A 22,482-nucleotide genomic window follows, 5' to 3' on the forward strand; every position below is an offset into this window, starting at 1 on the left:
CTAATGGAGAGAAACTGTGAGATAGTCAAGGAAGGTTGTTTTATGCCACTAAATTTTGGGGAAATTTGTTACACAGCAACAGATAATTAAGACACTAAATAAGGATTCAGATGAAAGGCTTAAGAGCAGAGGAGGCTTGAAGGTCTCGCTTGGGGCTTGACTAAGGACTAGCTTAGATTGTACACTCTGCACCAGCAGAGCCTGTGTCTGTGTCAGTCAGAGCCTCTATCTGTCATTGCTGTATCCCTGGGGTCTTGCACAGTGCGTGATCTATAGAAGGATCTAAAAACGTTTATTGAATGAGTGGATGATAAATTGTAAGATGCACTTTCAACTTTTGACCTAGAACGGTAGTCACAAACTCTCTGTAGTTCACTGGCAAAATAAGGAACAGCATAGCTTTGAGGCCATATTTCTTATTCCTTTATGTAGCTGGTGTTCAATGAAACACAAAGGTATCAGCAGAGAAACAGCTATGACAGCTCAGCTTAATCACTTTGCATGGCAGACGGTTGAGAACACATTTATACCTCTGATACCATTCGCTTGTGTAAGAAGTTTCCCATCCTTTTCTGAGGTCTGCCTGGAAAACACACTGGGTTCCATTTCTGCTGTCCCGGCAGCGGGTCCTTTGGTTCTAAGGTTATGCTTCTGAATAAGCTTCTGGGATGTTGACTTAAAGGGTATGCCAGCCCCATTCTTCTAAATAGTCTGGATCATATAAGAAAACAAAGTTGGTTTTAGAGCCAACACTGGAATGTATACTGTTCTGCAGCAGGTAAGGGAAAATCGGAGATAAGGATGCTTGGAGTTTTCTTCCTCTTAACAGCACAAATGGAGACAGACTGGGGCTAACTATCCTAGAACCACCCTTCTTCCCTTCCCTAAGAATACATCACATTCCAGCCAAGAATTGATCCACTTGGGGAAATAGGGCTCCAACTGAACACATATTAATCCTAAATTCTGTCTACTTGATTTCAGATCCCATTTCAACTTCATCCCTTGCTAACCGGATCCTGGAAAAATTTTGTCCGTTCAGAACTCTGCAAGTGTAATCAGCAAGAGGAAATCTCTCAGTTCAGAATACCTTAACAAGAATCCTTCACAAAAAATGGAATCCTTTGGCAGCAAGACAGTTCTTTTCACTCACCCTTGTAAGCTTGACAACACAACAGCAAGGTCGATAGGATAAGAGGCTCTAACAAGTCTTAATGAATTAGCATGTGCACTTGACCTTGGTCAGTAGTCTCCTAGCAACAGTCCAAAAAAAAAAAAAAAATCCATGTCGGTGGCATGCTGAATTCAGGGCAGGGAGAGGGTAACACCAAGGCAATCAAGGCCCCAGATGAAACCATGAAGCTCCTACACCCTAATTGCAACATTTTTCTTGAAATTAAAAAAAAAAAAAAGTGGATGTAAAAGTACACATGATCAGGGCAAGAGTTCACACCAAGCCCTTACTTCCCAGGATTTTGACAATACCTCCATCTCAGCAGGAGAGTGGCTGGTTTCTGATTAAGAAGCATTAGTGCTGAAATGGTTTCCCGCTTCAAAATACTTTCTCCAGTGGTCTCTGGAATCAGGAGTAGAATGCCAATAAAAGGTAAATGTTATCTGGAGGGGCGGTGCATGTTGCCATTATCACTAATTAGCAGTTTAGTTTGATTTAATCAGACCAACCCTGGAAGAAAAGGCTGACGGTACAATGCTGCTTAAGGTGGAAGCTGAGAACTAGGGTCGCCTGAGTGCCTGACCAGGATGGGCAGCCCAGTGGGGGATCTGAGTGCTGAGGACAGCAGAAAGGGAACACTAGCCTAGAGAGGGTGAGGAAGGGCTACTAAAGGCCAGCCCCCTAATTCAGATCGCCGGTAACCAACCCCAAATGTTAAGTGAGCTTTGACTTCCAAATGTAACTGACACAACAAACTTGTGATTCTTGTTTCACATTTCCATATAGGACTCGATATCTGCAAAACCATTTTCTCTCACAGCTTCCCTGGGACATAAACCTGATTAACTCATTTTACTGATGAGGAAACTGAAGCCTGGGAGGAAAGCAGGTGACAAACTCAAGGTAACTGCAGCAGATCGACTGTGAGCCAAATATTTACATACGATGGACACTCTGAGCAGCGCATCTGTGTGACTTGCTCTGAGAGAGATACAGGAGAAGGATGAGACACCGACAGTGAATTACAGCGGCAACAGGTTAACTCACGCAAGAAAAGTGGAAAATGAGATCCTAAAGAATTGAGTGTTAAACTCTGGTCCACAGCCTAAGCCAGCACTTACCAATTTTGACTGAATCTCATTAACACCCGTGCCAAGACCCAACCTCCAGAGGCTCTAATCAAGAAGTCTGGGGCCTTGAAATCTATGTTTAAAGAGCGAAGCCCTGACTTTATTTAATCGGAATGTGACCTGGATAGAGGTGAGATCCGCATGATTACAAGCATGGGGTAGAAGCCATTCTATAGAAGCATAAAGACATTTAGCATTTTTCATTTTAAAGATGATCACATTTGTAGCCAAATCGCATTTCATAATTCTCCCAGGTCACAAAAAGTCTATTTTCAGCTATTCCTTCCGGGTAAACTGGGGCCAAAATGTTCAGACTGACTCCAATTCTCCTTCAATCCATTACCAGACTTGTTTACTCACTTTTTGGTGTCCCACGGGTAGGGTCTGACCAAGAGGTCAGCTAGACATGTCAAGCTGAATGTCTGTTGTCTCAATATGAGAAACAACAGGAGAAAAACTGCAAGTGGAACTCTTCAGGGGAGTGAAGTGGCCTGTGTCTAAACGGAAATCCTCCTCTCTTATCGCCGCTCTTAAGAAAGCAGTCAGCGAAGACTGTTTCAAAACAAGCGGATTGAGAAACTACATTTTTGGACTCAGAACATGTTGCCAGTTACACTTGTAATGGAAGTATTTTTCATTTTAAAGATGATCATGTTTGTACTCAAATCACATTTCATAACTCCCAGGACAACATGGGCTCCAGGATACAACTGGGTTACATATGAAATTCAATTATCTATGATATATCTGTTCCTCTCCCAGCACCTTCCCTTCTTCTCCAATATGGCCCCAGTACACGTATCACAGAAAACATGAGTGGCTGGGCATGGTGGCTCATGCCTGTAATATGACACTCTGAGAGGCCAATGCTTGAGGCCAGGAGTTTGAGACCAGCCTGGGCAACATAACAAGACTCTGTCTCTACAAAACACACACACACACACACACACACACACACACACACACACTAGCTGGGCATGATGGTATGCACCCGTAGCCCTAGCTAGTAGGTAGGTTGAGGCAGGAGGATTCCTTGAGCCCAGGAGTGTGAGGCTGCAGTGAGCTAGGATTGCATCCTTGCACTCCAGCCTGGGTCACAGAGTGAGACTGTCTCTAAAGAGTGCATAGTCGGGGCAGAGGACACAATTTTTCTAAAGACTACTGGGCAGTTTATTGAGCATACACTTATTCAGCAAGCATGTCAGACACCCGAACTGTGGCCTATGAGCTGCAACTCTGACTAGAAACTGACAACAAAATTCTCTCTCGCTAAATCGCCCATTTATTTCCCTGTTGTTTGTCCCATCACTTCTTGGCACAGTTTCACATATATACTGTCTGGTGAGACAATCCATCAGAAAAGTTGAGAAAGATTCCTCTTGGGAGAGGGGTCAGGCAAAGAGAAAAAAATTGGAGCCCAGAGGGTTAAAAAAGATCAGTCTTCTCCATCAGTTTCTTTTATTCCACAGAACACAAAGTAAACTGGAGAACGTGCCTTCTAGTGTGCAGATCACCAGACAAGTTTTGCTCTGGTGATTTCTAGATGGTGATGGTCTGATGTCAGTGGGGGAGACACCTGCCAGGCAACACGTCTTGCCTAGAGCTGAACCAACAGGTGAAACTCTAAAGACAAGCTAAAATAATTGGAGGCAATACTTCCAGTCCAGGTAGTGAGATCAAAGCAAACATTCTCCCATCTCTTTTTGTTTTTTTTCCTTGATTGAAATGAATCATTTGTTCTTCAAATGGGATTTCAAGGTGAAGCCTTTTCATTTTAAAGGTGTACCAGTAAAATCATTGAATCTTTAAAAAAATTACTCCAGTTGCATTAGGTTCTCACAGTTCATAGAAAAATGTCTCATTTTGTTGTTGTTGTTATTGACAACTAAGGTCTCCTAGAGCATTATTCTCCACTGACAGAAATGACACTTTACTGCGGATTCTAAGTTGCAGAATGGGCCATTAAATGCACCCTGGTAAAAGAAGACATCTCAAAAACATTTCATTTTTGAAGTAAAGACCATTTACCTATATACGTATACAAACCTGAGGAGAAATGAACGCATCACACTTCACCTCAGCAAGCATCACTCCCACTGCAGTTAGTATTCTTGCTGCTATCCTTCCCACAAATGTTCTGTGCTTTCCAAACTATGCACACTATCAAGCCCACAGCTCCTGAACTCTTCAGATTTTTCATTGTCAAGTTGTAAATTCACTTACCAATTAGTTATCTTCACCTTAAGTAGTACAGCCCCCGCCTTGACCTACTTTTTATTTCTTTACTCTTATGTGTGTCACATAAGCCAAATGCAAGTGTGTGTGCTTAACACAAACACTGCAGGAAATTAAAAACTTAGTGCACTCATCTTACCATATAACATAGTTAATAAAGCGGTTGTTTCTTAGACATTGTGCACAAAATGTACAGAATTGTTTGCCTTTCTCTGTGTTTCCAGGAAAGCAGTAACAATGAGATGGTTCCTTTGGTCAGTGAGTCATCTCTAAAGGATTCCTACTCTTGCATATTTTTCAATTAAAGCAAAGAAATACATGAATATAATTTTAAAAGTCAAACGATATCATGCAGTTTATGGCAAAAATTGAAGTCTTCCCTGTCCCTCCCATGCCATGGTCCCACTCTTCTAATGTTTTTCCCTGGAATTTATTTCCATATTCATAAATAGCATGTTTATACTGCCTCACCTTGGTTTTTCAATTTTAGATATTATTTCCTGGCTCTACTATAAAAATAAGATTTACCTCTTTCATGTTACATGCACCCTCATCCTCTCAATATTACAATTTCTGGTTAATCAATATTCAGTGCTTGTGTTCTGAAGACTATATACTCTTCCCTGCTGAGCTACAACGCATATTATTATTGCATTTCTTGCCAATATAACAATTGCTTTTACTGAGGTAAATAATGGAATTGTTTTTCCGTTTGCTTAGTCTTCTATGGACTGATCAATAATTTATGCCAAGCTCTCCTAAAACCATCTAAAACTCCTGGTGGCACAAATTTATCAGGAAATCTCTCAGTTCCACTCTTTCTAGAGACTGCCTAACTGGAGCCCTCTGAGCGGCAGGCCACATGGGATTGGTGGCTGGACTTCTGCATGGTTGTGATCCTGGGATCTCCTTTCCTATCACCTGGAGATTCTCTCTGCTGCATTCCCAGGTTGGGTCCCCCGTTTCCTGGATCTTGCATCTTTTTTGGTTTATGCTACCATGCAAGAAGAGCAATCCTCCGGTAGTTTCCTGAGAAAGGGTGCATATGAGGTAAATTTTCTGGGACCATGCTTGTCTAAAAACACCTTTATTGTACCCTCAAACTGAATTGAAGATAGACTGGCTGTAGGTCTCCCAGTTTCCAGTACTGCTTGTGAAAAGTCCAACATCATTGTGTTTCCTGATCATTCTTGTTTTTATTTCTCTGAAGCCTGTAAAATATTCTCTTTCTCCCTCCTGTTCTGAAACTTCTGTGAGTATTTTCTATTTCATTATTCTAGATAGGTACCCAGTAGACTCTTTTAATCTGGAAGTTCGTGTGTTCTTTGGCTCCAGGACATGGTCTTTCATAATTTCCCCTTCTGTTTTATCTTTGTTCCTACTACTTTCTACCCTTTTGCCATACTTGTTTTACTGTTTTGAAGAGTTCAATTTTGCTGTCTTGATTTCTCCAAGCGACTTTCCATTTGCTTTATGTCTTTGTCTTTCATGTTAGAGATGTTCTTTAAATGTCTGATGATCCTTGGCTGTTCACTCATATTTAAGAGTAAATCCCCAAAAAGCCTATTGGAAGATAATGTACTTATGATGCAAGAGCCGTCACTATGGGGTGATCAGGTGGAAAGCCAGGTGGTGTACTAGGAAACCCCCAAACATTAGTATCTGTAGTATTTTCTCTTGGGCCTGTTACCTCAGAGAGGAATACACTAATCTGTTGGGGACTAGGGATCCTGAGTGGGTTGGATTCTAAGCCTGACAACTAACAGTTGTAAGGCATTCTCCGGGTCTCACTGCTTAGTGGGCCGTGTGTTCCCCAAGGCACCTTGTTTCCATTTCCAACTCTTGCCATGTCCCCAGTTTCAGTGCTCCTTTGGTGCACCCTTTCCTTACAGAAGCCTCCCATCTTCTGTGGGGAAGAGGAGTCGCCTAGCTTCATGCATTGGAGAAGGCATCACAGGAAGTTTAATGTCTCCTGTGACAGGCTTCCAAATAATCCTCTTCTTTTTCAGCCATACCCCTCATATTTCTGCCACCTGAGGTATCTGTGTCTCTAATTCTTGGGCCTTTGTTGGGGGGTGTCTACCGCACACATCCTTACAAACACTTGGCAGAAAAGAGAAAACAGAAACCTCATCAGTGTGTTAGTCAGGATGGACCAGGCTGTGCGGTGATAACAAACCACCCCAAAAATCTCTGTGGCTTAAAACGATAAAGGTTGATTCCTCTCTCAGAGTACATGTCCCAGGAAGCCCTACCCATTGTGGTTTCAGGAGACCTGTGCTGACAGGCGCACAGCCATCTTGTGAGGCTGCCCCCTTAACATAAGGCTTTGGGGTTTGTTTCCACTGGGGAAGAAAGCATTGTCTTAGCTGCTCCCGCTTGGAAGCAACTTCAGGGCTCACATTTCCCTGGCCACGCTTAACTTCTAGAGGATGAGGAAGTGCAGTCTTCTCCATGTTTGAAAAAATAAGAGAACTGGAAATCCTGGGGCACACTAACTCCTCCATCACAGCCAGTTACCACTTGGGTGTTGCCAAATTTTGTTGTGCTCATCTGTTGCTGTTTCCTCTGTCAGTGTTTGTGCTTTTTATTATTTTACTGCAATTCTAGGAGGTAGCAGAGATAAACGCCATTTCAAGCTGTACACCACACCACTTAAAGTAGCCAAAACCCTCCAACTTACACTGTGTGCTTGCTAACATCAATCTCCCTGAGTCTACTGTGACTCTGTTCTCGAATGATTCTGTTGCCTATAGACAGATCAGTAGGCTGCAGATTTTCAGAACTGGTCTTCAGGCCGGGTGTGGTGGCTCATGCCTGTAATCCCAGTATTTTGGGAGGCTGAAGCAGGTGGATCACCTGAGGTCAGGAGTTCAAGACCAGCCTGGCCAATATGGCAAAACCCCATCTCTACTAAAAAATACAAAAATTAGATGGGCATGGTGGCATGCGCCTGTAGTCCCAGCTACTTGGGAGGCTGAGACAGGAGAATTGCTTGAGCCTGGGAGGCGGAGGTTGCAGTGAGCCAAGATCGCACCACTGCACTCCAGCCTGGGCAACAGAGCAAGACTCCATCTAAAAAAAAAGAAAAAGAAGAAAAAAAAAAGAAAAGAAGGAGGAGCCAAGATGGCCAAATAGGAACAGCTCTGGTCTACAGCTCCCAGGGAGAGCGACGCAGAAGACGGGTGATTTCTGCATTTCCATCTGAGGTACTGGGTTCATCTCACTAGGGAGTGCCAGACAGTGGGCACAGGTCAGTGGGTGTGCGCACCGTGCGCGAGCCGAAGCAGGGCGAGGCATTGCTTCACTTCGGAAGCGCAAGGGGTCAGGGAGTTCCCTTTCCGAATCAAAGAAAGGGGTGATGGACACACCTGGAAAATCGGGTCACTCCCACCCGAATATTGCGCTTCTCGGACAGGCTTAAAAAACGGTGCACCACGAGATTATATCCGGCACCTGGCTCGGAGGGTCCCACGCCCACGGAGTCTCGCTGATTGCTAGCACAGCAGTCTGAGATCAAACTGCAAGGCGGCAGCGAGGCTGGGGGAGGGGCGCCCGCCATTGCCCGGGCTTGCTTAGGTAAACAAAGCAGCTGGGAAGCTCGAACTGGGTGGAGCCCACCACAGCTCAAGGAGGCCTGCCTGCCTCTGTAGGCTCCACCTCTGGGGGCAGGGCACAGACAAACAAAAAGACAGCAGTAACCTCTGCAGACTTAAATGTCCCTGTCTGACAGCTTTGAAGAGAGCAGTGGTTCTCCCAGCACGCAGCTGGAGATCTGAGAACGGGCAGACTGCCTCCTCAAGTGGGTCCCTGACCCCTGACCCCCGAGCAGCCTAACTGGGAGGCACCCCGTAGCAGAGGCAGGCTGACACCTCACACAGCCGGGTACTCCAACAGACCTGCAGCTGAGGGTCCTGTCTGTTAGAAGGAAAACTAACAAACAGAAAGGACATCCACACCAAAAACCCATCTGTACATCACCATCATCAAAGACCAAAAGTAGATAAAACCACAAAGATGGGGAAAAAAACAGAACAGAAAAACTGGAAAGTCTAAAACGCAGAGCGTCTCTCCTCCTCCAAAGGAAAGCAGTTCCTCACCAGCAACGGAACAAAGCTGGATGGAGAATGACTTTGACGAGCTGAGAGAAGAAGGCTTCAGATGATCAAATTACTCTGAGCTACGGGAGGACATTCAAACCAAAGGCAAAGAAGTTGAAAACTTTGAAAAAAATTTAGAAGAATGTATAACTAGAATAACCAATACAGAGAAGTGCTTAAAAGAGCTGATGGAGCTGTAAAACCAAGACTCGAGAACTACGTGAAGAATGCAGAAGCCTCAGGAGCCGATGCGATCAACTGGAAGAAAGGGTATCAGCAATGGAAGATGAAATGAATGAAATGAAGTGAGAAGGGAAGTTTAGAGAAAAAAGAATAAAAAGAAATGAGCAAAGCCTCCAAGAAGTATGGGACTATGTGAAAAGACCAAATCTACGTCTGATTGGTGTACCTGAAAGTGATGGGGAGAATGGAACCAAGTTGGAAAACACTCTGCAGGATATTATCCAGGAGAACTTCCCCAATCTAGCAAGGCAGGCCAACGTTCAGATTCAGGAAATACAGAGAATGCCACAAAGATACTCCTCGAGAAGAGCAACTCCAAGACACATAATTATCAGATTCACCAAAGTTGAAATGAAGGAAAAAATGTTAAGGGCAGCCAGAGAGAAAGGTCAGGCTACCCTCAAAGGGAAGCCCATCAGACTAACAGCTGATCTCTTGGCAGAAACCCTACAAGCCAGAAGAGAGTGGGGGCCAATACTCAACATTCTTAAAGAAAAGAATTTGCAACCCAGAATTTCATATCCAGCCAAACTAAGCTTCATAAGTGAAGCAGAAATAAAATACTTTACAGACAAGCAAATGCTGAGAGATTTTGTCACCACCAGTCCTGCCCTAAAGAGCTCCTGAAGGAAGCGCTAAACATGGAAAGGAACAACTGGTACCAGCCGCTGCAAAATCATGCCAAAATGTAAAGACCATCGAGACTAGGAAGAAACTGCATCAACTAACGAGCAAAATCACCAGCTAACATCATAATGACAGGATCAAATTCACACATAACAATATTAACTTTAAATGTAAATGGACTAAATGCTCCAATTAAAAGACACAGACTGGAAAACTGGATAAAGAGTCAAGACCCATCAGTGTGCTGTATTCAGGAAACCCATCTCATGTGCAGAGACACACATAGGCTCAAAATAAAAGGATGGAGGAAGATCTACCAAGCAAATGGAAAACAAAAAAAGGTAGGGGTTGCAATCCTAGTCTCTGATAAAACAGACTTTAAACCAACAAAGATCAAAAGAGACAAAGAAGGCCATTACATAATGGTAAAGGGATCAATTCAACAAGAAGAGCTAACTATCCGAAATATATATGCACCCAATACAGGAGCACCCAGATTCATAAAGCAAGTCCTGAGTGACCTACAAAGAGACTTAGACTCCCACACATTAATAATGGGAGACTTTAACACCCCACTGTCAACATTAGAAAGATCAACGAGACAGAAAGTCAACAAGGATACCCAGAAATTGAACTCAGTTCTGCACAAAGCGGACCTAATTGACATCTACAGAACTCTCCACCCCAAATCAACAGAATATACATTTTTTTCAGCACCACACCACACCTATTCCAAAATTGACCACATAGTTGGAAGTAAAGCTCTCCTCAGCAAATGTAAAAGAACAGAAATTATAACAAACTATCTCTCAGACCACAGTGCAATCAAACTAGAACTCAGGATTAAGAATCTCACTCAAAACCGCTCAACTACATGGAAACTGAACAACCTGCTCCTGAATGACTACTGGGTACATAACGAAATGAAGGCAGAAATAAAGATGTTCTTTGAAACCAACGAGAACAAAGACACAACATACCAGAATCTCTGGGACGCATTCAAAGCAGTGTGTAGAGGGAAATTTATAGCACTAAATGCCCACAAGAGAAAGCAGGAAAGATCCAAAATTGACACCCTAACATCACAATTAAAGGAACTAGAAAAGCAAGAGCAAACACATTCAAAAGCTAGCAGAAGGCAAGACATAACTAAAATCAGAGCTGAACTGAAGGAAATAGAGACACAAAAAACCCTTCAAAAAATTAATGAATCCAAGAGCTGGTTTTTTGAAAGGATCAACAAAATTGATAGACCGCTAGCAAGACTAATAAAGAAAAAAAGAGAGAAGAATCAAATAGACGCAATAAAAAATGATAAAGGGGATATCACCACCGATCCCACAGAAATACAAACTACCATCAGAGAATACTACAAACACCTCTATGCAAACAAACTAGAAAATCTAGAAGAAATGGATAAATTCCTCGACACATACACTCTCCCAAGGCTAAACCAGGAAGAAGTTGAATCTCTGAATAGACCAATAACAGGAGCTGAAATTGTGGCAATAATCAATAGTTTACCAACCAAAAAGAGTCCAGGACCAGATGGATTCACAGCCGAACTCTATCAGAGGTACAAGGAGGAACTGGTACCGTTCCTTCTGAAACTATTCCAATCAATAGAAAAAGAGGGAATCCTCCCTAACTCATTTTATGAGGCCAGCATCATTCTGATACCAAAGCCAGGCAGAGACACAACAAAAAAGAGAATTTTAGACCAATATCCTTGATGAACATTGATGCAAAAATCCTCAATAAAATACTGGCAAAACGAATCCAGCAACACATCAAAAAGCTTATCCACCATGATCAAGGGGGCTTTATCCCTGGGATGCAAGGCTGGTTCAATATACGCAAATCAATAAATGTAATCCAGCATATAAACAGAGCCAAAGACAAAAACCACATGATTATCTCAATAGATGCAGAAAAAGCCTTTGACAAAATTCAACAACCCTTCATGCTAAAAACTCTCAATAAATTAGGTATTGATGGGACGTATTTCAAAGTAATAAGAACTATCTATGACAAACCTACAGCCAATATCATACTGAATGGGCAAAAACTGGAAGCATTCCCTTTGAAAACTGGCACAAGACAGGGATGCCCTCTTTCACCACTCCTATTCAACATAGTGTTGGAAGTTCTGGCCAGGGCAATCAGGCAGGAGAAGGAAATAAAGGGTATTCAATTAGGAAAAGAGGAAGTCAAACTGTCCCTGTTTGCAGACGACATGATTGTATATCTAGAAAACCCCACTGTCTCAGCCCAAAATCTCCTTAAGCTGATAAGCAACTTCAGCAAAGTCTCAGGATACAAAATCAATGTACAAAAATCACAAGCATTCTTATACACCAATAGCAGACAAACAGAGAGCCAAATCATGAGTGAACTCCCATTCACAATTGCTTCAAAGAGAATAAAATACCTAGGAATCCAACTTACAGGGGATGTGAAGGACCTCTTCAAGGAGAACTACAAACCACTGCTCAAGGAAATAAAAGAGGATACAAACAAATGGAAGAACATTTCATGCTCATGGGTAGGAAGAATCAATATTGTGAAAATGGCCATACTGCCCAAGGTAATTTACAGATTCAATGCCATCTCCATCAAGCTACCAATGACTTTCTTCACAGAATTGGAAAAAACTACTTTAAAGTTCATATGGAACCAAAAAAGAGCCCGCATCGCCAAGGCAATCCTAAGCCAAAAGAACAAAGCTGGAGGCATCACACTACCTGACTTCAAACTATACTACAAGGCTACAGTAACCAAAACAGCATGGTACTGGTACCAAAACAGAGATATAGATCAATGGAACAGAACAGAGCCCTCAGAAATAACGCCGCATATCTACAACTATCTGATCTTTGACAAACCTGAGAAAAACAAGCAATGGGGAAAGGACTCCCTATTTAATAAATGGTGCTGGGAAAACTGGCTAGCCATATGTAGAAAGCTGAAACTGGATCCCTTCCTTACACCTTATACAAAAATCAATTCAAGATGGATTACAGACTTAAACGTCAGACCTAAAACCATAAAAACCCTAGAAGAAAACCTAGGCATTACCATTCAGGACATAGGCATGGGCAAGGACTTCATGTCCAAAACACCAAAAGCAATGGCAACAAAAGCCAAAATTGACAAATGGGATCTAACTAAACTAAAGAGCTTCTGCACAGCAAAAGAAACTAGCATCAGAGTGAACAGGCAACCTACAAAATGAGAGAAAATTTTCACAACCTACTCATCTGACAAAGGGCTAATATCCAGAATCTACAATGAACTCAAACAAATTTACCAGAAAAAAGCAAACAACCCCATGAAAAAGTGGGCAAAGGACATGAACAGACAATTCTCAAAAGAAGACATTTATGCAGCCAAAAAACACATGAAAAAATGCTCATCATCACTGGCCATCAGAGAAATGCAAATCAAAACCACAATGAGATACCATCTCACACCAGTTAGAATGGCAATCATTAAAAAGTCAGGAAACAACAGGTGCTGGAGAGGATGTGGAGAAATAGGAACACTTTTACACTGTTGGTGGGACTGTAAACTAGTTCAACCCTTGTGGAAGTCAGTGTGGCGATTCCTCAGGGATCTAGAACTAGAAATACCATTTGACCCAGCCATCCCATTACTGGGTATATACCCAAAGGACTATAAATCATGCTGCTATAAAGACACATGCACACGTATGTTTACTGCGGCATTATTCACAATAGCAAAGACTTGGAACCAACCCAAATGTCCAACAATGATAGACTGGATTAAGAAAATGTGGCACATATACACCATGGAATACTATGCAGCCATAAAAAATGATGAGTTCATGTCCTTTGTAGGGACATGGATGAAATTGGAAATCATTCTCAGTAAACTATCGCAAGAACAAAAAACCAAACACCACATATTCTCACTCATAGGTGGGAATTGAACAATGAGATCACATGGACACAGGAAGGAGAATATCACACTCTGGGGACTGTGGTGGGGTGGGGGGAGGGGGGAGGGATAGCATTGGGAGATATACCTAATGCTAGATGACGAGTTAGTGGGTGCAGCGCACCAGCATGGCACATGTATACATATGTAACTAACCTGCACAATGTGCACATGTACCCTAAAACTTAAAGTATAATAAATAAATAAGTAAATAAATAAAAAGAAAAAAAGAAAAGAAAAGAAAAGAAAAATGACAGGTCTTCATTATCAATATTTTTCAAGAAGGGGATTGGGAGATACTTCTCAGGCATATATTTAGAAAAGTGAAACTCCTTACTAGAAGAAAATCACATAAGTATTTTTTTCAAAAGTTTAGAACACAGTTATTTTCTCTCAGTGCTGAGAGAGTGTTCAGTAAACTCTTATGGATTAGCAATCCCATTTTCTCTCTATATACAACTCACCAGCAAACAAATGCCAGTTTGCTCCAAGAAAAAAGCGCTTAAGTTCTGGGGGAATTAAAAGTAGTGTTAAAAGCAGATTTAGCAATTAGCAACGGTGGCTGACAAATGGCAATATAAGTTTTTTTGTCTCCTTTTATTTGCTTCATTATAGTTTGTGATCTTGCCATTTTGAGAATGCAAATACTCAAAATTCTGCTTTTGTAAGAATACCATTTCTCCAGGTCTGCTGACCATAACCACAGTGAGATACCTCTTTTTGTTAAAACTTTATCTGTGCTAATAAAAGATTTAGTTAAATCTTATATCCACAGCACTCACATGGGGAAAGTGCCCAGATAATACATTTTTTCCTTTAAATCAGTAGTTCTCAATCTTTCACATCCTTACGAATCTCAGGGAAAGTTTACAAAACAAAATAAAATAAAATGAAACAACCAGATCACTGAGACCCACATCAGGTATTCTGGTTTGGAAACGAAGGGCAGTAACTTGCATTTCTAATAAGTACCACACAGACAGACTTCAGATCACATGGTTTTAAAACACCTTTCCATTTTCTATAACAGCATACATGGAGAACAAGTGTTCAGTAAATATTTTTTGATGCTGAGATGGAAATCAACAGAATATAATATCATTATATTCTCATTAGACCATTAAAGAGGCAGCAAAGGAAGGTCTTTCCTATAAATATGGCATGACAGATGAAATACAACCCACAAATAGCTTAAAAATGACTGCTGGAATACTTTAAAGCACAGGTTTTCAGTTTCACTTTATATTAACTATTCATAACCCAGTGATCCATATTGATTTCTTAGCATCAAGCTGATTTTCTGACATGGTGGGTTCCTAAAGCATCATACAATGTTCTATAATTAATTTCACCTTTTGAATGAAACAGCATGCAAGAGAATTAAGTTGTTCTCCTAGTTCAAATGAATAAAAGCCAGCCTCTAGCCCTACCATAGGCTGTACTGTGGGCTCACTGTGAGGCTGCAGGGGCAATTGGTTAAGCAGGTCATTTCAAGGAGCTGGCGCACTGGAGAAAGCTGAAGGAAGAGGCCAGCATCTGGACCAACTGTGCCTGCAGCTTTTTCCTCTGGTGGCTTTCCAGGTTTCTAAAAGGATACAGAAGCCAGCCTTTTGCCAACTCCCTACTTTTGAAAACCTGCTCTATTTCCACCTCATTTGCAAAATGCTTGCTGCAATCCCTCCTAGCTGGGAGGAATCTGGAGACAGCTGGAGGTCAAGGAGAATTCTACACGTGAGTGCACTTATTTTTCACTAAATCAGAAGCCTAGAAAACAAAGACAGGACATGTCTGAGCTCACTGACCCAATGCTGTCCCCTTGCTGGGGAGAATGAAGTTCCCTTCCCTACTGGTTTCCAACCTTTCCTAATCCACTAACAGAAAATGCTGACCATTCCTTAAAGAGGAGGTGAATGCTACCACTCTGACCTGCGTAGCTCTTTATGTGTAAGTAAAATGAACAAATACCTTACAATAATGGTTTCTCACTCCAAAGATATATATTGAGAAACGGCCTGGTGCAATCATAAAATGCAGAATTAAATGAAATTGAATATAAGCTCTTGACCCTTATCTTACTCCAAGATCCATTTTTAAATGAAAGGCTTAAAAATTATTCAAGAGTATGGAAAGGGAGAGTAGAAGCAGAGAGAATCTTTATAGCAAACGAGTCAGAGCAAAGGTTAGTCTTCCTGATACATTCTGAACAGATTGTGACACCTAAGCTTGCCATGTTATCACATTTCTTAGGTATTTCAAAAATGGAAAATGTCAACAGTGGCATCAATTACTTTGTGTAGCTCTTCACAATGAAACACAATTTGCTTTAAAACAGAATACATATCTTTTGTGAAGTGGGAAGGATGCCCTGATACCACCAGATGTGAAAAATTAGGCACCTACCACAATGAAGCATAGGGTGGGTGAAAAAAACTGCAGAGCCTGGGTGTGGTGTTTCATACCTGTAATCCCAGCACTTTGGGAAGCCAAGGCAGGCAGATCACCTGAGGTTAGGAGTTCAAGCCCAGCCTAGCCAACATGGTGAAACCCCATCCCTACTAAAAATACAAAATTAGTTGGGCATAGTGGATGCGCCTGTCATCCCAGCTACTCAGGAGACTGAGGCAGGAAAATCACTTGAACCTGGGAGGCGGAGGTTGCAGTGAGCCGAGATCACACCATTGCACTCCAGCCTGGGCAAAAAGAGTGAAATTCTGTCTCAAAAAACCAAACCAAAACAAAAAAAATTGCAGAAACCGGCCAGGTGCTGTGGCTCACATCTGTAATCCCAGCACTTGGGGAGGCCGAGGTGAGTGGCTCACTTGAGGCCAGCGGTTCGAGACCAGCCTGGCCAACGTTATGAAACCCCGTCTCTACTAAAAAATACAAAAATTAGCTGGACGTGGTGACACTTGCCTGTAATCCCAGCTACTCGGGAGACTGAGGTAAAATTGCTTGAACCTGGGAGGCGGAGGTTACGGTGAGCAGAGATTGCATCACTGCACTCCAGCCTGGGTGACAGAGCAAGACTCCGTCACAAAACAAAACAAAACAAATAAACAAAACTGCAGAAACCCCTGGCGGAAAAAGGCTCGGAAGGCTATCCTCCAAAGAGGGCACACTACCCATCCCAAATCTTCAAGGGATTGATATAAGGCAGTTCTCAAATTGTCGTCCTGGGACCAGCAGCATCACATGAGAACTTGTTAGTGACAACGTTGAACTTTACCTGAGAACCAGAGAAACAAAATGAAGAAATACCCCCAACCTTTTGTGTTCTGGGAAACTCCTCCTTTTCTGACACAGAGCAGGGATAGGGATGCTCCTCTTGTTTTCCTATGACAAGGCCAGACGCAGACCCTCCACATTCCCATTCTTTCTTCACAAAGGATCAGCTGAACTGCTTGCTAACCAAACTTTGGTTAAGTGTCTCTCCTTCCTCCAGGTGCGTGAACTTTGGCCAGCATACAACCACTCCTGAGAAAACGCTGCTCTCAGGTGGAAACATTCTCTGATCCACAGCACATTCAACTCCTACCCTTTTCATGCCACTTTCACATACCCTATTCTTTCTACTTGGCTACTCCTCCCTATAAAACAACTTCCCCCTTGTACCTAACTCTAGAGACCCTTAAAGATCTTAAGGTCAGAGGTTCTCCTATGGCAACAGTCCTTCCTCCCTATAACGAAACAGTATCTTTCTCCTCTTTGCAATAATCCTTTCCAGTGAAGTCTCTCCTTCCTCAAGCATGGCTTGTTTTTTATTTGGCATTAGAAATACAAATTCTCGGGCCCCACTCCATACTTTCTGAATCAGAAACTGGGGGGGTGGAGGGCGATGTACCCAATAATGCATTTCTCACAAGGCCTCCAGGCACAGTGTGGGAAGCACTGATTTGAAGCCATCCTGCTAAGAATCTGATGAGTGCATTCAACACTTTAATTCTCTCCCGCTGGCGTTTGAGAGTTTAGGTGCAAGCTGTTTCTGAGGCTTACGGTGGAAAAGTTCTTAGCGTCCCCACAGACCATTTCCCGTAAAGTCACTACCCAAGGGCACACAAGGCCATGGGGCGCCATCTTCCCTCCCGCCGCGTGGGGCCGAGGAAGCCCAAACCCGCACCTACTTACATCTCCGTCCATCGGCCTCTGGTCGTCACAGTCCCTGGTGGGGCTAATGTCCTGGCGCATGACCCAGATGGGCTCTTTGGGCTCGTCGGGGGTGTAAGGCGAACGGATGGTCCTGGTTTTCACCTCCTCGATGGCCTCCTTGATGTCCTTGATGGCCAGCGAGATGGCATCGCGCTTCTCCTTGCTGTACCGCTGCCCCGCCTCGCCGCCGCCCGCGGGGCCCACCGCCCGCTGCTGCCCCGCCGGCGCCTGCAGCCCGGGGCTGTCGGGGCGACCCCCGGCCGGGGTAGGGGGACGCTCCAGGTCCTGCTCGGCCTCAGGCATGTCCTCGGCTGCCTTGTCGAGGCTCTGCGAGCTCATGCTCTGCTTCACCTCGGCCACTATCTGGTCGATGTCCTCCTCCTGCTCGTAGCTGTCCATGCGCGGGTAGGGCGCGAACTCGGCCTCCTTCTCCGGGCTGTCGGACTCGCCGTCGGAGCGCTCGTCGTAATGGTGCAGCCGCGCGCCCAGGGCCTCCTGGCGGTACGCGGCCGCCTCGTCGCGCTCCTGCTCGTAGAGCCGCAGGCCGTCGCGTGCGTCCAGCTCGGGCGCGTCCCCTATCTCCTCGTACACGTGCTCCTGGAGGCCGCCGTAGTCAGCGTAGGGCTCCGCGTAGGGCTCGTCCTCGCCGCGGTGGAAAAGCCGGTGCGTGTAGACGTAGCCTGAGTAGGCCGCATTCATGGCCTCCTCGTGCTCCAGCGAGTGGAAGTGCAGGTGGTTGGGCAGCGCGCGGCGGTGCGTGGCCTCGGCGTGCTCGGCCTCTGCCTGCTCCGTGTACTCCTCGGCCTCGGGCCGGTACTGCACAGCGTAGGCGCTCTCGTCCTCGGGGTCCTGCGCGCGCTCCGCATCGTAGCCGTCGCGGGCCGCGGCGATCACGTCGCCCTCGGCGGTGTCCGTGTGGTTGTGGAAGCCGCTCTCCGTGCTGGCTGAGCGCGCCAGGCATTCCCCGCGCTCCTCTTCCTCCTGGCCGAGCTGGGCGCGGAGGTCCTCGAGGGCTCGCCCGCGCTGGTGGCGGCCCACATAGTGCTGCTGCTGCGGCGGCTGCTGCTGTTCCTCTTCCACCTCGGGGTGCTCCAGGTCGGCCTCCACCGACTCGTTCACCTCCCCACCTGCCGCCTCGTCGGTCACCTCCACCTCCGCAGACCCCTCCAAGTGGTTCATGGTGGGAGTCGGAACGGCTAGGAGAGAAGCTGGGCCCGGCTCACTGCGCTCTCATTTTGCTCCACTGGGCTGGAAAAACAAGAAGGGGAGAGGCTGTCACGTGGTGCAAACAGTCGTTATGAGCTGAGTATTCAGATAACCATAAAAACAACTGCTATTGATTCCTTTTGGTTCTGGGTCAATTAAAAAAAGACTGCAAATTTAAGTTCAATCTGACAGCCCATAGCACGCATCATAATTTGTAATTACATATCTACTTGTTTAATTGCTTATTGGCTTTCTCTGTTCCCACCCTTCACACTGAGCGCCTCAGGAACGTTTTGTTCTCCACCACGCATACGATTCGGGTCCCATTTCTGATGCATCTGAATAAAGAGTACTACTAAATTGAATGGGCCAACTGACACATTTTCCATCTGCTAACAGATAAATCTCCCCAAATTAAACTAGGATCCTACAACTTTAGAAATCACTCTTTAAATCAATTTCAAAGAAACATAATCTTGAACACCTTTTGAAGCCATTCTGAGAGAGGCTATCAGCCAGTAGTGGGGTCCCGCCCCGGTTCTGTCATTACTGACTTTGTGACCTCAGGCAAGTGGCTTAATTTTCTGGACCTCCACGGTGTGACTGGACTCATTTCCTACATGCAGGATGTTAACAGCTATTACATAGGGTAAAAAAGACTTCGTGGTCAAGTAAGTTTGGAAAATGCTGAGTTACAGTTGACTTTTCATTGTTAATATCCAGAAGGAGGAAGATACAGGATACAGGGTTTCCCTAACTTGTTTGACCAGGAGACACTTTTTCCTAGAGGCCAATGTTACATAGCAGCTGGTTTCTAATAGTTAGGCTTCCCTATTGCGCACTCAGCATCCAGGATACAACCAACCACGGAAGACAATATTAGGGAAAAAAATCCAACACAACAATAAAAAATAATGCAAGTAAAAATAAAGTATAACAACAATTTATATGGCATTTATATTGTATTAGGTATTATGAGAAATCTAGAGATGATTTACAGTATATGGGAGGATGTGCATAGATCATATGCAAATACTATACCATTTTATAGTGGATTTTTATATCCACTGGGGTCCTGAAACCAACCCCCATGGATACCAAGGGAGGACTCTATTCACTTTCCCCATGTAACCTGAATCTAAAATTCTAAGATTTTATGAGTTGCCATTATAGCTAGAACTGGATAACAGGTGTAATTTTTAAAAAATATGGGTAGGTCTCTATTTTCAGAGAAACTTGTAGCTCAAGAGAAAGATTTGGTTTCAGTCTCTCTCAATTCTTCTTATCACAAAATAGCTTTATGGTATAATCTGTGCAGTATATAGAAATAGACACAAAGAATGTAAACAACCACAACAAAACAGGCAGGACCCCTATGATTTTGAGATCCCTATGGTAAATAGGCTCAACAGTATGTGTAAACTTGCTATTATGTACTTTTGGAGAGCCTCTCTTACAAATGGACACAATGGATGGGAAGTGAACTCTTAAATATAATAGCAGACAACCCCAGGAGGACCAGGGACACCTGATTGACTCTCTAGTAGTGAGATGCATTATATTCTACTCAACTCCCCATCACAACCACAGCAATTTCCTTCAAGCATTGATGACCATCCCAATAGCAAAGGAAATCATTTTGGAGCTACCAAGTCCACATTCAAGCAGAAGTATCATGTCTTCCCCATTCTTTGATGGATCCACCCCTGACTGATTCTCGCTAGAAGAAAAGAATCACAGTTTACAAGAGATGAACAATCTTTATTGCTTCCCTACTTGACATAAGTCCCACTTGATACAAATTAGACCCAACCTCTTTTGAAAAATTTTGGGCTCCTCCCATTAACTCCTGAGAACAGCGACTGTGGACTAAGTATAAGAAAGTCTCCAAAAGCAAGTATGAATCTCTCTTCAAACCTTGATGGATGGTTAAGGCTGTAAACCAGCGGCAGGGTGGGGTGGGGAATGATTAGAAGCTGTTCCACCTCAGATCATGAGGCATTAGTTAGATTTTCATAAGAGTGCATGATGTAGATCCTTTGCATGTGCAGTTCACAATAGATTTCATGCTCCAATACTGGTCCATGGCCCAGTGGTTGGGAACCCCTGCTCTAAACAGAAGCAGCAAGTGTTGCTGCTACGGGCCTCTAGTGGATTATAAGAAACACAAAACAAATATTCAACTCAATACAACACATGGACAAGAACAGCATACCCAAGTTTCCTTCATAAGGACTTTCTAAAAAAGACAACAGATAAATCTTCATTAAATCTACATTGGTTTCGTAAGGTACAAATCTAATTCTAATAAACACAAAGTGAGCATTCACAGAAAGGGATAGCAAACATATCACAGACTTTCTTGGGTTCTGTTATCCAGAGGTGTCACAGTTGTATGTGGTCAGCGTAAGAAAAACAGTAACAAAAACCACAGAAAGTACGTGAATGACCAACAATTCATGATAACTGTATGTGGAACTGACCAAAATGCTGCCTTCAGGGAAAATGGCTGTTCTTTAGCTTGATGAAAATCTATTGACATATGTATTAAAAAGAAATTTAGCTTATTCTGGGTTAAAATCGGTGAATGGTGCCCTCTTATAACCCATGTATTGATTCAAAGGAAATGGAACTTCCTTGCGTGTATATACACTAAACTGTGGTAAAGGAAGTTCTCTGGTGGGGCAGGGGGTGGTGGAAGATAGTGTTACTGTAGTTTTGGTACAATAGATCTTTTTGTTCACTAAGTACCTTCTCCTTATACCCCCATCCACAGACCTCACGGGAGTATTTACACATACAGTGTTTGTATTTTACACACCATCATGTTTCCAAGAATATGATTTGGGTTGTGGTATTGCAACATGTTAATGAATAACAGACATTGACTTTGGGGGTTTCCCTAGGACAAAAAGGCAATTGTCAACTTTTAAGGAAGGAGCCGAAGTTGATGCTTAGGTTTATCCCTACACACAAGAGGACTGTTCTCCATACGCTGGCAACTTTGGGAGTGGTATTTATAAAAAACATTTAAGCTGCTTTTTAAAAATCCTAGGTTATTGTGGGAGTATATTATTGGTACAAAATTTTTGAAAAGCAATTTGGCAAGATGAATTAAATTCTTCAAAAGGTAACATAACTTTTGCCCCAGTAATTCTACATGTAGAAGTCTAAAAGAAAAAACTTGAATGTGGACAAAAATGTTTCTCACAGTATTTTCTTCAAAAGCAAAAATTTTAAACACCAAATATTAAGCGCTAATATTTATTAGGTACTGATAAGTACAATGCTAATCATATTAGGGTTATATTGTGATCAGAAAGATGTGGGGGTTTTCTCTCTGGAAAGCTCCACCTGGAGTTCCCGTATCACTTCAACTCAGCCAGCCACAGCTGAAGAAATCACACCTCCTCACCCTCCCTACCCACCCTGACTCTCAAACTGGGTTCCCTCCTGTATTTCCCATATGGGCAAATGGCACCACCAGCCACCCGCTGAATCATCTCCTTCCCTTATCTCCCTCCTCAAACTGATGCCAGAGTCCACTGTCTTAATAACTCTTGGATCAGTCTTGCTGCCACTGCTTTGTCTTGGTCTGTCTTGACTACCTGGTTGTTTCCTTGACTCTGATTTATCAGCCCCCTCCAGTCCATCCTCCCCA

General features: G+C 43.5%; 1 protein-coding gene across 4 annotated transcripts in view; it reads right to left on the bottom strand.

Moving 5' to 3' along the window:
• The window catches only part of APBA1 (amyloid beta precursor protein binding family A member 1), a 239,100-nt gene that overhangs the window by 65,004 nt on the left and 151,614 nt on the right, over positions 1-22,482 (bottom strand). For all 4 annotated transcript variants that reach the window (XM_063696445.1, XM_063696444.1, XM_055350760.2 and 1 more), the window contains exon 2: positions 17,595-18,863. In XM_063696445.1, coding sequence (XP_063552515.1) covers positions 17,595-18,794 — 1,200 coding nt within the window. In that variant the 5' untranslated portion in view covers positions 18,795-18,863. The remainder of the gene's footprint in view (positions 1-17,594; positions 18,864-22,482) is intronic.

The sequence above is a fragment of the Gorilla gorilla genome, chromosome 13 (genome assembly GCF_029281585.2).
Source record: "Gorilla gorilla gorilla isolate KB3781 chromosome 13, NHGRI_mGorGor1-v2.1_pri, whole genome shotgun sequence".
Taxonomy (NCBI): domain Eukaryota; kingdom Metazoa; phylum Chordata; class Mammalia; order Primates; family Hominidae; genus Gorilla; species Gorilla gorilla.